The sequence below is a fragment of the Uranotaenia lowii genome, chromosome 2 (genome assembly GCF_029784155.1).
Source record: "Uranotaenia lowii strain MFRU-FL chromosome 2, ASM2978415v1, whole genome shotgun sequence".
Taxonomy (NCBI): domain Eukaryota; kingdom Metazoa; phylum Arthropoda; class Insecta; order Diptera; family Culicidae; genus Uranotaenia; species Uranotaenia lowii.
The window spans coordinates 144,032,103-144,047,406 of NC_073692.1; the positions used below are offsets into that span (position 1 = coordinate 144,032,103).

Genomic DNA, 15,304 nt, shown 5'->3' on the forward strand with positions numbered 1-15,304 from the left:
ATCGACTTATCTATGGAGGAATTCAGGAATCTCTCTCTATAAATGTCATTTTATAAATGAATATAATGTACATGTTGTTGAATAGAAGAACATTTTAAGAAACTTTTCAACTAAACGTTTTTCCTTAACTTCTTTATGTTAGCGCAAGGTTAACACAACGAAATTTTAATGATTTTCGCAACTATGCATATGTTCGTAAAACAAATATTTGAGATCAGTTTTTGACGAAAATTTCTATGAATTTTCAACTGATTTTAAAACTCTAATATATTTTTTTTATTCTGTTATTCTGTTCTTCTGAATAGTAATTCGGAAATCGGATTCATGTTGTTTTAATTTATCCTGAAATTGATTTCACGTTGTGAATTGTGGTCGAGGAATTTTGTTTTAAAATCTCTCCTATTTCTCCGATACACAAGTCTGGAAATGCTCATAGCGTGGAAAACTACCGGCCAATATCGATCTTAAATGCAATATCGAAGATCTTCGAAATACTGATGCACGAGCGAGTGTATGCCGCTGTTAAACCTTTGATCTCGGAATATCAACATGGATTCGTCAAGAAAAGGTCAACAGTTACTAATTTGATGTGCTACGTAAGTTCACTGAATAAAAGTATGGAGAAAGGTTGTCAGGTGGATTCAGTTTATATCGACTTTGCCAAAGCCTTCGACCGTGTGCCGCACAAAATATTGGTTGCAAAGCTGAATCGACTAGGTTTCCCGGCTTGGGCACTCGAGTGGATTGCCTCATATCTAACCGACCGTCAGGCTTTCACCAGGATACGAAACACGCGCTCACGAATGTTTGCCACACCGTCTGGAGTTCCTCAAGGGAGCCATCTCGGACCCTTGCTGTTTATAATCTTCGTGAATGACCTGTGCTCAACACTTCAGTCCGATACACTCCTCTATGCCGATGATCTGAAGATTTTCCGAAAGATCCATAACACTGTTGACCCCTACAGCCCTGCAAGCTGACATCGCTAGACTAGATGAGTGGTGCCGCTTAAACGGAATGTTAGCAAACGTAAAAAAGTGTAAGATTATAAACTTTTCTCGTGCAAGAAGAACGATTCATTTTGACTATCAACTAACCGGAATTAGGCTGGAGAATGTGCAGTCTATTCTCGACCTAGGAGTAAAGATCGATAACAGGCTCACATTTGCAGAACACGTCGCGCTTACTTCTGCAAAAGGATTTGCTGCTCTCGGATTCCTACGTCGGAACACCAAGGATTTTGATGACGTTTATGCATTGAAAGCCATATACTGTGCTTCAGTACGTAGCATACTGGAGTACGCCGTCCAGGTGTGGGCTCCGGCTCAAAGCACACAATGCCATCGTCTTGAACGAGTTCAGCGATGTTTCCTAAGATACGCTCTACGGCGTCTTCCCTGGAATGACCCGATCCAACTTCCACCGTACGAGGAAAGGTGTGCTCTGATATGCCTAACCTCACTCGAAAAGCGGCGCGTCGAACTGCAGCAAGGTTTTATATTCGACACATTGACCAACCGTATTGACTGTGCTTACATTCTACAACGTGTTAACATTTATGTACCAACGAGAACACTTCGACAACGTCAGTTTCTTTCAATTCCTCACCACCGTACTGCCTATGGCCAAAACCACCCTATTGACAAGTGTTGTGAACTTTTTAATTTAGTGTATCATTTGTTTAATTTTAATATGTGCAAACGTCGTTTTAAAATAGGCTTAAGAAGAATTTCCTAGTTTTTAAGTCATCAGTCTGCACGGTAATTAAACCAAAGACGAAATAAATAATAATAAAAATCTAATCTTAATTCTGAAAATTGTTTGATTATTTCTTGATGAACACATTATTCCCAACATTTCAGAACAATTTTTAAGAAATAATTAAAAAATCATTAAATGAAGAATCAATTACTGATAGCACAAGGAAAAATTCACATTTTTTCAAGGTGCGAAAAATTTAAGAGCTGATTTTGACTGATTCGGGAGTGCTGAAGCCAAATGTGCTTACAATAAACTCTCGATTCTGAGATTAGAGTCTAATATTTGAAAATATGTACCAAATAATTCAGTAAATTTGTGCTTTCTAGAGAGAAAAACTGTAAAATGATGCAAAGATATTGAAAATAGCTTTGCAAAATTTTACTTTCTCTGTTGACTTTCAAGAAATGGTAAGGTACATAAACAAGTTTTTTTTTCCAGTTGTTCGAAAATTCAAGAATTTAACAAACATAAACCATAAACGACTTTGAAGAACTCTTAAAACCAAATTATACCAGGCTAAGGCCAAATGTCTGTAAACTCACAGAGTTTTTGAGATCTGTATATTGATCTAGTTTTGTAAGTTTATTTTGGGATGTACTAAAAAGCAACATTTTTTGATGTCAATGCCTGGAAATCTTTACAATGTATAGTCTTAAAAAATTTACAAAAAAAAATTTCGGGCATAATCTGTGTTAAAAGGCGTTACAGATTTGGGTATAGATTTTCTGAATGAAAAGGAAGAATGCTAACAATCCAAAGTAAATTTTATTTTTAAATCTGATTTGTTGATGTTTAATTCAGTCGATAAAAATTGAAATTTGGCCATTTTCCATGATCAAACATCAAAAGTTATCCAATTTTCACTATATTGTCGGAATTAAGTTTTTTGAACCTATTTTAAATTTATAGACCCGAGAAAGAAACAGTATTCAAATTTAGTCTACAATTGTCATAAATAAAAGCTTAAAATTTATTTTATCATTAATAATACTATGTATTTTTCTTTTTATGCTGGCAAGGCAATTCAATTAGTAAAGAATTCTGTTTACCAAAACTTGGAAAGGCTGTTTGTTATTAGATAATTTTTTTCTTTTAATTTTTAGTATTTGTCCTGGAAAATTTATATTTTGTTTAAATTTCAGTCTTGGGGTTTGAAGCAATGGTTATGGTTCGATCTTCTCAAGTTAATTTTAACAATTTTTGATTGTGCTTCATTGAACGTTTCAAATTATACTACATTAAAATTTCAAAAGCTTATGGTTTTGCAACGATGCCAATCAGCATTCTCTCTAAAGATTTTTCAAAAAATTGTTCTGGGGGGCGCAGAGCTCGAAAACTTAGCAAAAGGAGGCGGTAAAAGAAAAAAGTTTGAAAACCACTGCATTAAATGAATCCAAATCTTTAATATTAAAAACATTAAAACGCATTTTAGTGATGTCAGAAAAGTTATACTCTTTCCAGTTAATTTTTTTTTTTAATTATACTTCATTTTTTTTCTAATTCATTGAATGTCTAAAATAGAATATCGGAGCAAAATCTGAATTTTCCATCCATAAAGGATAGTAAAAAGGTTTAAGATCGGTTTTCAAGTAGTTTATCATCAATAAGTCCTGATTTCAGTAAAAATATTTATATTTTTATTCCCACTTTCCATAGTAGGTATCAAAACTAAAGATAATAGTCAAAATTTGACGAAATATTCTAATTCACATGCATAAGAATGCTGTCATCTTGTGTAGCAAGAAGAAAACGTAAAAAATTGATTCAATATATACATCCGTCGGAAAAAGAAGGAATTCGTCTGCTATCACGAAACCTCAAAAACATTAAATTAGACAAAGTTACAGCTAATTCTGTGAAGCCATCTATGTCATCGAAAAACACGCTTTCGTATCAGTGTATCACAGAATGTCCCAAAAATAGCTGATACAAAGTGGGCGATAGAGTAAGGTTGCCAGATTGCTCGGCTTTATCCGGGTTTGCCCGGATATTTTGTACAAAATTTAAAAACAGTCTGGCAGATTTTGCAAAAATAATCATGAAAAGATTTTTCGAAAACCAAAATACGATTTCAAATTTGTTTTCGAATTTTGATGAGAAAAATATTTTTTCAACTCTTATTTTGATTTTTTTTTATTTGCCCGGATTTTCGGTCTCGATTTAGAATAAAAATGCCCGGATTTTGCCAGGGTTTTTATAAAAAATTGCCCGGATTGTCCGGCCCGGATACGTGCTGACTTCTGGCAACCTTAATAGAATAGTATTCAACTTGTTTACAGATAGGGTTATATTTGGAATTTGTCATCAGAGAAAAATAAATCATCGATAGCTGTTAATCAAAAACTAAAGTCTTATTTATTCAACCTTTCAATGAACGCGTATGAAGGCAAAGGTTTTTCCGCACGTTTCAATTCCTCAGAATGATATTTCTTTCGATGATCAAAACTTGCCCCGCTACCTGAAAATGTTTCTCCGCACAAAGCGCACCGATACAAGGGCTTTTTAAAGTGAACGTTAAACTTGTGCTCTAACAAATCCCTTTTAGTATTGACGGTCTTCTCACAAATGTCACATTTATTGCCGGTCTGTTGATGGTCAATCTTGAGATGATGCGTTAGATTGATTTTGTATTTGAATATCTTTTTGCATACATTGCACCGGTATTTAACGTTCTTGGAATCAGCGTTCTGTTCTTTCGCCATACCGCATTCATGGTATTGGTAGATTTTTTTGTCTCGAAACCGATATTCGCAAATATCACAGTGATATTGGAATTCTGATAGCGATTCGTCATCGGCATTTTTCAGCTTACGACACATAGAGCTATCGAAAATTCCGTGAACGTTAATTTGATGAAGAACTATGGAATGATTACTATTCCATAGATCTGTTTCACTTCGATACTTTTTTCCACAGTAATTACAGATACTCATCAACTCCTGTTGAGTTGCGACCGTTACATCAGTCTGCTCGATTTCCGATTTAATCGATGGACAACTAACTTCATCATCGTTCCCCATTGGTTCTTCTGCTGGGGGTTCTGATTTTATAGTAACACAGTTTTGTTCTTCATATGAGTCTCTAAATAAGGAAAAAAAGAAAAGAATAATCAAAAATTGTGTTCAAAGTTCTATTAGGATTTTTTTACCTCGGTTTCAATAGCTGATTTTCCAATGGAACTCGTTCAACAATCAAGAAGCCGTCCATTTCGTACAGTTGATCACAACTCTTCTGTCGCAGAATTTCAGCGTATTCTTTCGGATGTTTCGTCTTGTGATGCAAACAGTACTCCTTTATTGAGTCGAAGTTTTTTACACAAATTTCACACCTAAACCAAGGTTTATCGGCATGAATTTCAGCAAAGTGGAGCTCCAGGTCCAGCTTAACGTTGAACATTTTATCACATCGATTACAATCATAGTTTTTTGGCAAGTGTTGGCTTTGCATGTGTTCTAAATATTGGGGTTTGGATATAAATGTTCTAATACACATAACGCAGCTCCTTTCACGCAGGGTGTCGTTGGTCAGTATTTCGTCAAGATCATTCCCTAAGTTCAATTTTTTGTAAGATATAACATGAGTTTTATTTCCTCTTACCGAATCCTTGTATTCCTTAGAATGCTTTTTCTTGAGATGCAAAAAATATGCATATCTCCAGGTAAAACTTTCTCCACAATATTCACAAGCATACCTGATAACATTTAGGTGGTCACAGGCATAATGATCTTCCAAAAAAATCTTTTTTTCATAAACTTTATCACATTTATTGCAAGCAAGCATCCATTTCCTCTTTTTGTGAGCGATCTTTTTATGTCGATCATACATTTTCTTGCTGGTGCATGTCTTGTTGCAGATCTCGCAGCGTAGTGGATTGGGACCATCATCGATGACAACACAGCCATCCATAGAGTAGAGCTCATTGATGGGAAGATCCCGGACGCCTCTGGCCACCAAAGTTTGATCGTATTCTTCGAGGTGCGAAATTTTAATATGATTACGGTATGCTGGGAAGAAAAAAAACTTTTTTCCACAAGTTATGCATTGATATCTTGGCTTGCCGATGTGGTAACGAGCATAATGGTCTTCCAACTTCCGTTTGGCATTGCAACTTTTGCCGCATTTGTCACAATCATAGCTTTTTTCTCCATTATGCATATCCCAAATATGTGCGTCGAGATTGGGTTTATCATCGAAGTTCTTTTCACAAATCGAACACTGGAACTTTTGCCTTTCGATACTTGTTTCAGTACTCTGATCATTGTTCGCTTTAGGATTTAAGACATCGTCACAATTGTGAAGTGGAAGCAGTATATTATAACGAAAGTGCAATCCACACTTGGTGCAACGGTTTGGCCAGGCGGTGTAATTTTCTCGAGCCCAACGTCCGATGAGAATTTTATGAAAAATAACTTCGTGACGGGCTAGCGTAGAGATTTGACGGAACGTTCTGCTACAAATCGTGCATCGGGTTTGGCTTGAGGACTTCAGTTTGATCTTGCTTTTGGTTTTCGACATTGTTGTGTTACTTGACACGAGTTCCGTAGATCACACAATCAACACACGGGAGTAGAAGTTTAAACGAAAATCTGTTTTCGATAGCGTCTTAACTGCTTTCTAAACGACACTGGAGGCAACTTTTACAGAAGATGATAGGTAATGTTTTTTCACAAATGTGTAGGTACATATATGATTCTACAGAGGTAAACATTGATTTGATTTCTTAGCCTCCAGCTGAGCTCTTTTAGCCATTTCTTCACTTGTCGAACGTTCACATTTTTTTCTGGCAATTCCAAGGAATAATTGAACTAAACTATTCTTTAACGCGTAAAATGGAAATAAACTGTGTTGTTATGATTTTTGTTTCAAAACATAAACAAAAGCATAAACGTACCAGCAAGCAAGGCGAATCAAGTAAGGTGAGCTCATGTTGGCAGAATGTAGGCAAGGTTTGGATGTGGTGGAGAGAGAGCGAAAAGAAAACAAAACTTTGACTGCTAGCTGCTGGCTGGCCAGAAAATTTTGAATGGCGTTGCATTAGTTTTGACACTGCCCTTGGATACTATTGCTATAACATCGTATGCCAGCTTTTAAAATGATTTGCTATATCGCTGAATGTGCGATTTGACAGTTGAGACCACCTTGCGAGACCACCTGAGAAGTTATCGCTTTCTCATATATTTGGAGATATCAAACAAATCATTATCAGTATCGTTCGATTTGATTCCTTCAATTGAAATATGAAAGTAGTGTGTGTTATCAAATAATGTTTTGATTTTGAAGAGAAATTTTATTATGTGAGATAATGACATTTGATAGGCCTCCAAAGCGGACCTGAATGTCCAGCTGCTCTCAAATCACAGTCCTTGACAAAAGCAAAAGATATAAATTACAATCAATTTTTACTACTACTACTAAAACAGCACTTGTACAACCCAAAATGTCTCTACTTGTCCGCACCAACCATTAGCAGTTGGATCGACACCACATTGAGTCCTGCCTATATTTTTCTACAGAGGTTTTATGTTAGCCATTCTGAGTTACAGTCCGTCTGTACGGGAACACTGGATTTTCACTTATAGACTGTTATAAACTGCGAAAATGATAAATACACTTTCTTTCTTAAATAAAAGAAACAATGATTTTTTAAAATTATTTTATTCTCAACCGTACTGCAATGTAGTGTTTTTTTTAAATTTATAATTCATTTAGCATTAGTTTTCCTAGGGTAGGTTCTCTTACTTTTCTCTTAACACTATTCATCAGCATCTGCGCACAGTGCTTTCTCCGACAATTTTTACCACTTTAGACCAAACTTTCTTGAATTTTTCAACCTTTTCCGCTGGTTTCATGTATTTTCTCAGATTTTCCTTCGACGAAGCCCTAAAAGTTTCGACTGGACGAATCTCTGGACAGTTTGGTGAGTTCAAGTCCATTAGTAAACATGTGACCTTGTTGACTTCATACCACTTGAATGCATCCCCAAATGTCTCAAGAAAAAACCGAAACCACAGTAGGCAATAAAGCAACATTGTTGCTCAGACAACAAGATTGCGATCAGGCTGCTAACATTTCTCCCTTCTATCTCCAGAACACCAGGTAAGGCATCCGGACGGTTCGTTGGGGCCTGACCCGTTCAGGAACGCTTGAAGAACTCTTCACTGCGAGCAGGGCTTTGTGGGTCAAAGGTGTCCTCGAAAACAACAGATGAAGAATCTGATGTTCCCTCGGATTGTTGGACTGGATGTTCAACCGGTAGTGGAATCGCTGGATCTTGAGCTTCGATAGTGCAATTCGATGTTGGAGCCACGGATTGAGATGATAGACCAAACATGTCCACCGAAATATTTAGTGGACAGCTTGGATTGGTGGTGTCTTGATTACCGTTGAGCCGAGGTTTCAATTGATTGACATGGGAGCGAATCAGCTTTCGTCGGCCATGCCAGGAATCCGAAGCACGTTTGCCGATTGCCTCGATCACATGTCCAGGAACCCATTTTCAGCTGTTGGCTGCGTGAATTTTGGCGTAAACCTCGTCATCAACCTTGAAACGTCGGGAGGGAAGCGTGCCTTAACTGGGGTTTGACTGCGGCAGGAGTAGTAAATCCAGTGTAGTGCGCATTTTCCTTCCGATCCGAGTTCTGCCGGAGATTTAGCTTTGAGAATCCGACTGGAAGTTTGCAGAAAAATTTGAAGAATTTCCCTTGCCTTCCTCGATTTTGAGCATGGAGCGCTTCATCGTATCGACAAACCTTTCTGCTTGCCCGTTTGATTGAGGATGTTATGGTGCAGTTCGCAGGTGTTGGATACCATTCGATTTGCAGAGAGCAGCGAACTGTTCAGATGTTAAATTGTTTCTGGAACGCCAAACCTTGAGAACAGCTCGTTAAGGAACTCGATGACCGCCAACGTTCTGGGAGAACGGACCGCTTTGATTTCGGGTCATTTTGAGTGGGCATCGATGACAATCAGGAAATGTTGGTTGAAGAATGGACCTGCGAAATCGAGATGAATTCGGTCCCAGGAATGTTTGGTTGCTGGCCATGGCTGAGGGGATACCTTCGGTGGGGATTTGGAATGTATGGCACAGCTACTGCAACGTTTGATGTACTCCATGATGCATTCATCGATTTTGGGCCAGAACACGTAGCTTCGGGCCACAGCTTTCATCCTCTCGATGCCAGGGTGCCTTCTATTCGGGCGCAAACTATTCGGAATCACCAGTCTGTCGGCCATCATCAGGCAGCCTTTCACAACTGCTTGCGATTAACGATTGAAATGAAAATGTTTAACCGTTTCATGCTGGATACTGCTGAGATCGGAAGGCCATCCTTTCTGGGTGAACTCGGTAACTTGCTGGAGGACAGGACCTTTGCTTGTCACACGTTGGACCAATTTGAAGGAAACAGGTAACGATTCGATGGCTTCATCCAAAGGAACCTCAACGTCTTCTTCGAGTTGGAGGGATGCGATTATGAAATCTTCATCCGGCTTGGTGTGGCTACTGATCAGAAGGGATAGAATGTCTGCATATCCGAATTGATTGGTGGATACGTACTGGATGCCAAAATCGTAGCACAGGAGAGTGAGCGCCTAACGTTGGAGACGATTCGCTGTATGTAATGGAATGCCCTTTTTGGAACCAAACATTCGGAGCAAGGGCTGGTGATCCGTCTTCCTATTCGATCTGACTGTACCCGACCTCAGCTGACGTAAGCGTTCGGGAAGCATGAGCGATTGCCTTGAGAGAATCATCCGGAAATCGATGCATAATGACGGCACCAATTCCGGATTTCGACGCGTCAGCAGCAACGATGATGTCCAAGCTCGGATCGTAGTGGGTCAGCAGCAGATCTGATTGGAGCGTTGTCTTGAATTTCTCGAAAGCTTGTTGGCATTCTTGAGACCAGATAAACTTGACGTCCTTTTCCAATAGTGCATCAATAGGGCGCCTAAGTTGGTGCATTGCGCGTACAAACTTGCCGTAGAAATTAACCGCACCAAGAAATGAGCGGAGGGATGAAACGTCTGTTGGTGCTGGCATTCGGGCGACGGCTTCAATCTTCGTAGGATCTGGGCGTATACCTTCTTCGTCAACAATATCGCCCAGATACTTGATTCGATGCTGGAGAATATTGCATTTGTCTTCACGAAGACCGGAACCCATACTCGCAGAGCCGGTTGAAGAGTGCTCGGAGTCGTTTGTGATGGTCGGATTCGGTCTTACTGAAAATGATGATGTCGTCCAGGAACGTTTCAACGGCTTCGAGATTCGCTATCATTCCGTTCATCAACTGCTGGAATGCCCCGGGAGCGGATTTGACACCAGGAGCAAGTCTGTTGAAACGGTACAGTCCTCGATGGGGGTTGATTGTGAGCAGCTTCTTTGATTCGTCGTCCACTTCAACTTGGAGATAAGCATCGGACAAATCAATGATGCTAAAAACCTTGGATCCATTCAGCTTGGTGAGGATGTCGTCCGGCACCGGAAGAGGATAATTGTGCGGCTCTAGAGCAGCGTTCAGGCCGGTTGAGTAGTCGGCGCAGAATCTCACTTTGCCAGCCGCCTTCTTGACAACGACTATTGGGGCGGCCCACGGTGAGAAATCCACTGGGGAAATGATTCCGAGATTCTCAAGACGATCCAATTCTTCTTCGACCTTCGGTATGGACATGAATGGAACCGGGCGTTTGGACTTGAAACCCGGTCGTTCGTCTGACTTCAAAAACAGCTTGACTCGAGTTTTCGTGCAATGTCCGAGTGAGTTGGCGAACACCCTGGGAAACTCTTTCTTGTACTGCTGGATCGGTTTGGAGTGGTCTTCTTGAACTATGTGGCAGATCAATGACAGTGGAAGAGACCACAGTCCGAACAGCTCAATCCAATCCAGGCCGAAAAGATTGAGGGATGGTTGATTGGTGACATAACACGTTCCAAACTTGGTTTGGTTGCCCATGGTGACGTTGCATTGTATTTCGCCGACAAACTGCAGAGGTTTGCCAGATGCTGGTTTTGCCTTTTGAGAGTTGGTTGTAGAGGTGGAGATCCCAGCTTCTTCCATGTTGGCTTTGAAATGACGGTTATATCGGAAGCGGTGGCGAATTGCAGCTGTATATCGAGAGCCGTCATTGACGGAAACGTCGATGAAGTTGCGTCGTAGTCCGCTGCTGATATGGTTGCCAGCGAACTTCCCGTCGATCGATTTTTTCTTGCTGTGCTGCTTCGCTGAGAGACAGTTACAGTATCCCTCTTTGTGTCCAGTCTTCCCACAGGATTTGCAGAGCTGCTTGGTGAAGGGGCATTCTCGGACGAAATGCATACCTCCACATTGCCAACACGGTGTCTTGGGTAAAGTTGATTGTTGCTTGCCTTGGAAGGAATGTTAGTAGCCTGATCGCAGTAACATGGAAATTTATGTCATGTGAAAATTGGGAAAATAAATCATTTTTTGTTACTGCGATCAGGCTGCTAACAAAGATTTAGATCATAGGACCCAGGTGTAGTGATATCAGTGAAACACTTATTGACAGACTGCCGAAAATACTCCATCCAAAGACAAAATTTTTCAATAGAAGGTGGATTACAAAAAAAATTTGGAAAACAACAAGGATAGTGAGAAAAAACTAATTGAATTCCTTAAACTAAGTGAATTAAACAGTGAAATCTAGTGGCATGTAAAACAGTTGAGACTTTGATTGAAATGAGGGCGAAAGCGATTGGTTAAACCCTCTATAAATAAAGCGTACAAAAAAAATAGGAGGCAGGGGCAGATTTGAATAAAATTTTCATTATTACGTCAGACAGAGGAAAATTTACATGTGGCTTTGCTTGTACGAATAAATCGAAGTGTTCTTTTGTGAAAAAAAAATCTACTTTTTCTATCACGGTCCGAAATTTGAACTTCCCCCAGCGGAAACTTCTTGAAGCGACAGGTAAAACCCATTAGATTACCTACTTGGCCAGTAGAGTCCGAGGTTTAATAAACGTAATGAAATTTCTTTACTGTTCCAGTTGTTTTTGGCATTTGTCATCCGGGAAAAAAATTATCAAAAGTTCTCAAGCAATCACTAAAGTCTCATTTATTCAACTGTTCAATAAACGCGTATTTAGGAAGCGGGTTTTCCGCACGTTTCAGTTCTGCAGCATGAAATCTCTTTCGATGATAAGAACAATCAGAGCTAGTTGCAAATGTTTTTTCGCATAAGGTGCATCGGTACATCGGCTTTTTGTAGTGAACGGCAAACTTATGTTCTTCCAACAGCCTTCGAGTAAGGAAGACATTCTCACAAGTGTCACATTTATTGCGGATCTGTTGATGCTCATCCCTAAGATGATTGGCTAGATTCGTTTTGTATTTGAATATCTTTTTGCACAAATTGCATTGGTGATTGGCGTTCTTGGAATTGGTGTTCTGTTCTTTCGCCATACCGCATTCATGATGCGTGTAGACTCTTTTAAATCGAAACCAGTAACCGCACACATCACAGTAATATTTGAATTCTTCCTTCGATCCGTCGTCGTCGTTTTTCACCTTACTACAGAACGCACTTTCAAAAATTCCGTGAAGGTTAATTTTATGAAGAATTAAGGAAAGTTGCCTAACGGATGGTATATCTTTTTCGCGTCCAAACTTCTTCCCACAGTAATTACAGGTGTACAGCAACTCCTGCTCATTCTCGACGGCTACTTCAGTCAGATCGATCTCTGCTTTTATCGATGAACTACGAACTTCATCATCGCTGTCCATTGGTTCCTCTGCTGGGGGTTCTAGTTTTATAGCAACACAGTTTCGTTCTTCATACGAGTCTCTGAAAAATGAAAAAAAAAAATAATCAAAAATATCGTACACAGTTGTATAAGGAGAATTTTTACCTAGTTTTCAATAGCTGATCTTCCAACGGAACCCGTTCAACAATCAAACAGCCGTCTACTTCGTACAGTTGATCACAACTCTTCTGTTGTATCAATTTAGCGTATTCTTCCGGATGGTTTTCCTGGTGATGGAAACAGTACTGCTCCTTTGAGTCGAAGTTTTTTACACAAATTTCACACCTAAACCAAGGTTTATCAGCGTGAATTTCCGCAAAGTGAAGCTCCTGTTGCGATTTAACGTAGAACGTTTTATCACATCGATTACAATCAAAGGTTTTTGACAAATGTTGGCTGTTTATGTGTTTATAAAGTTCGTTTCTGCAGATAAATATTCTAATACACATTACGCAGCTCCTTTGACGAAGACTGTCGTTGGTCAGTATTTCGTCAAGCTCATTCCCTAAGTTTAATTTGTTGTAAGATATAAGGTGAGTTTTATTCCGTCGTACCAAATCTCTGTACTCCTTTGCATGCTGTTTCTTAAGATGCTCAAAATATGCATTCCTCCATGTAAAACTTTCTCCACAGAATTCACAAGCATACCTGATAACATCTAGGTGGTCACTGGCATAGTGGTCTTCCAATGAAGCTTTTCTATCGTACATCTTATCACATTTATTGCAAGCAATCATCCATTTTCTCTTTTTGTGAGCAACCTTCATATGTCGATCAAACATTTTCTTGCTGGCACATGACTTGTTGCAGATCTCACAGCGTAGTACATTAGGACCATTAATAACAACACAGCCATCCATAGAGTAGAGCTCATTGGTGGGAAGTGCTCGAATGCCTCCGTGGTATTCCTCGAGGTGCGAAATTTTAATATGATAACGGTATGCTCCGAATTGAAAATACTTTTTTCCACAAGTTATGCATTGATACCTTGGCATGCCGATATGGGAACGAGCGTAATGGTCTTCTAACTTGCGTTTTGTTTTGAAACTTTTGTCGCATTTGTCACAATCATAGCTTTTTTCTCCATTATGCAAATCCCTAATATGTAGGTTGAGTTTGGGTTTATCATCGAAATTCTTTTCACAAATCGAACACTGGAAGTTTTGCCTTTCGATAATTGTTCCAGTACTCTGTTCATTCGCTTTAGGCTTTAAGACATCGTTACAGTTGTGAAATGGAATGAGTGTTCCGTAACGAAAGTGCAATCCGCACTTGTCGCAACGGCTGCGCCAGAGGTTGTAATTTTTTCGAGCCCAACGTCCGACGAGTATTTTATGGTAGGTTGCTTCGTGATAGGCTAGTCCACCCGTAGCCATGAACGTTTTATCACAAACCGAACATTCGATTGGGGACTTCAATTTGCGTTTGATTTTGATTGTCGACATTGTTTATTGCTTGTTACGAAATCTGTAGATCACACAATCAACACACGAGAGTAAAATTTGAACACCTTTCCAATTGTAAACTTCCTGTTCAGTAAAGCAAAACAAAAACAAAGTTTTTTGTACATAAAAATGGAAATGTATATGGTTGAAGCCTGTTCTACCTACAATCTTTTGGTCTTTGGAAAGTTTTTATCACACGAAGCACTAAGTTTTTCAGCTTTTTAGATCACGACTCTATTTACGATAGCGTCCTAGTTACTGTCAAAACAACACCGCTGTTCGAAATCAGAAGAAGGCAATTTTACTGAAGCTGTATAGGTAATGTTTTTCCACAGGTATATGTATGTGTTTTTCGCGAGGTAAACATTAATTTGATTTCAGAGCCTCAGCTGAGCTCTACACTGCAAAAAAAAAAAATCTTAAAGTATACGGAATCTAATACATATCCAGTGTAAATTTATACCTGTTCGATTTGAAACTGAATGTTCAGCTTTTGCAACATTTTATATAAAACGTTGGTTTGATCGTCGGATGCATAGAAAAATAGTCTGAAAATTATTCGGAAACGAGTCGTTAAGAGGAGTAGCTCCTGCACATCCACAATCTTCCAAAAAAGATGGAATTAAAAAAAAACGAATGCTTTTAAATAGATCAGTCAGCAAAGTCAGATTTTTCGCAATGCTGGATATCCGGACAACTGTTATCGACGTTCCCATCGTTTTACTTCCCGTGCGGGTGGAATATTTAGTAAATAGTCCAAATACTCAAGAACTGAAACATTTTAATTTACGTCGCTGTGTATTTTTACACGACCAACTGAAAAATTATACCCCTTGAAAAATTATACGCTTTTAAAAAATATACAATGATCGAAAATACACAGTGATCGAATTTTAGTCCAAAAACGATGTTCCATTTTCTTGCATAGTTTTGTATCTGAAATTACACGATTTTTTCTTGCTGTGCATATAGCTGTTGGGGTGAAACTGGTGAACCTACATGTAAGAGAAGCGACGTCCGAAACAAAATTCCAATCGTTACAAAATAACTGTCAAAATCGATCCGAGCTTTTGTCGTAGAGCTTTTAGCTTTTCTTATCGAAAACTCAACCAATGAGAGCATTGTGTTGTAGTTCAGGCAAATAATTTTGAAGCTCTTCAAATGAATGTATGATTGGGGGCAATTTTTCCCTGCTCTGGTGGTTTGTGTGTGTAGTTAAAAAACTCATGTGATGTCGCTTCTCTTACATGTAGGTTCACTCGGTAAAAACGCAACGGTCGTTCGCATTTTGTTGTACCCGATCAAGCGTGCTGTTTGCTTCTGTTCGAGCTCG

At 39.1% G+C, this 15,304-nt stretch overlaps 3 protein-coding genes across 5 annotated transcripts; all 3 read right to left on the reverse strand.

The window, feature by feature from the left end:
• Nucleotides 1–4,087: 4,087 nt before the first annotated feature.
• LOC129746166 (zinc finger protein 197-like) lies at nt 4,088–6,643 on the reverse strand. Its single transcript, XM_055739685.1, has 2 exons — nt 4,910–6,643; nt 4,088–4,842 (listed from the first exon to the last, which is right to left on the reverse strand). The coding sequence occupies exons 1-2, from the start codon at nt 6,274–6,276 to the stop codon at nt 4,113–4,115; spliced, it is 2,097 nt and encodes a 698-aa protein (XP_055595660.1). The 5' UTR covers nt 6,277–6,643; the 3' UTR covers nt 4,088–4,112.
• A 3,262-nt stretch (nt 6,644–9,905) lies between these two features.
• On the reverse strand, nt 9,906–11,078 carry LOC129741939 (uncharacterized protein K02A2.6-like). Its single transcript, XM_055733765.1, has one exon. The coding sequence runs from the start codon at nt 11,076–11,078 to the stop codon at nt 9,906–9,908; it is 1,173 nt and encodes a 390-aa protein (XP_055589740.1).
• A 734-nt stretch (nt 11,079–11,812) lies between these two features.
• Nucleotides 11,813–14,250, reverse strand: LOC129749333 (zinc finger protein 567-like). Of its 3 annotated transcripts, none has more exons than XM_055744272.1 (3): nt 14,137–14,250; nt 12,632–14,055; nt 11,813–12,567 (listed from the first exon to the last, which is right to left on the reverse strand). In XM_055744272.1, the coding sequence occupies exons 2-3, from the start codon at nt 13,969–13,971 to the stop codon at nt 11,835–11,837; spliced, it is 2,073 nt and encodes a 690-aa protein (XP_055600247.1). In that variant the 5' UTR covers nt 13,972–14,055; nt 14,137–14,250; the 3' UTR covers nt 11,813–11,834. The 3 variants fall into 3 exon arrangements, with proteins under 3 accessions (XP_055600247.1, XP_055600245.1, XP_055600244.1); XM_055744270.1 differs by having other exon boundaries at nt 14,133–14,240; XM_055744269.1 differs by having other exon boundaries at nt 12,632–14,232.
• Between the last annotated feature and the right edge of the window lie 1,054 nt (nt 14,251–15,304).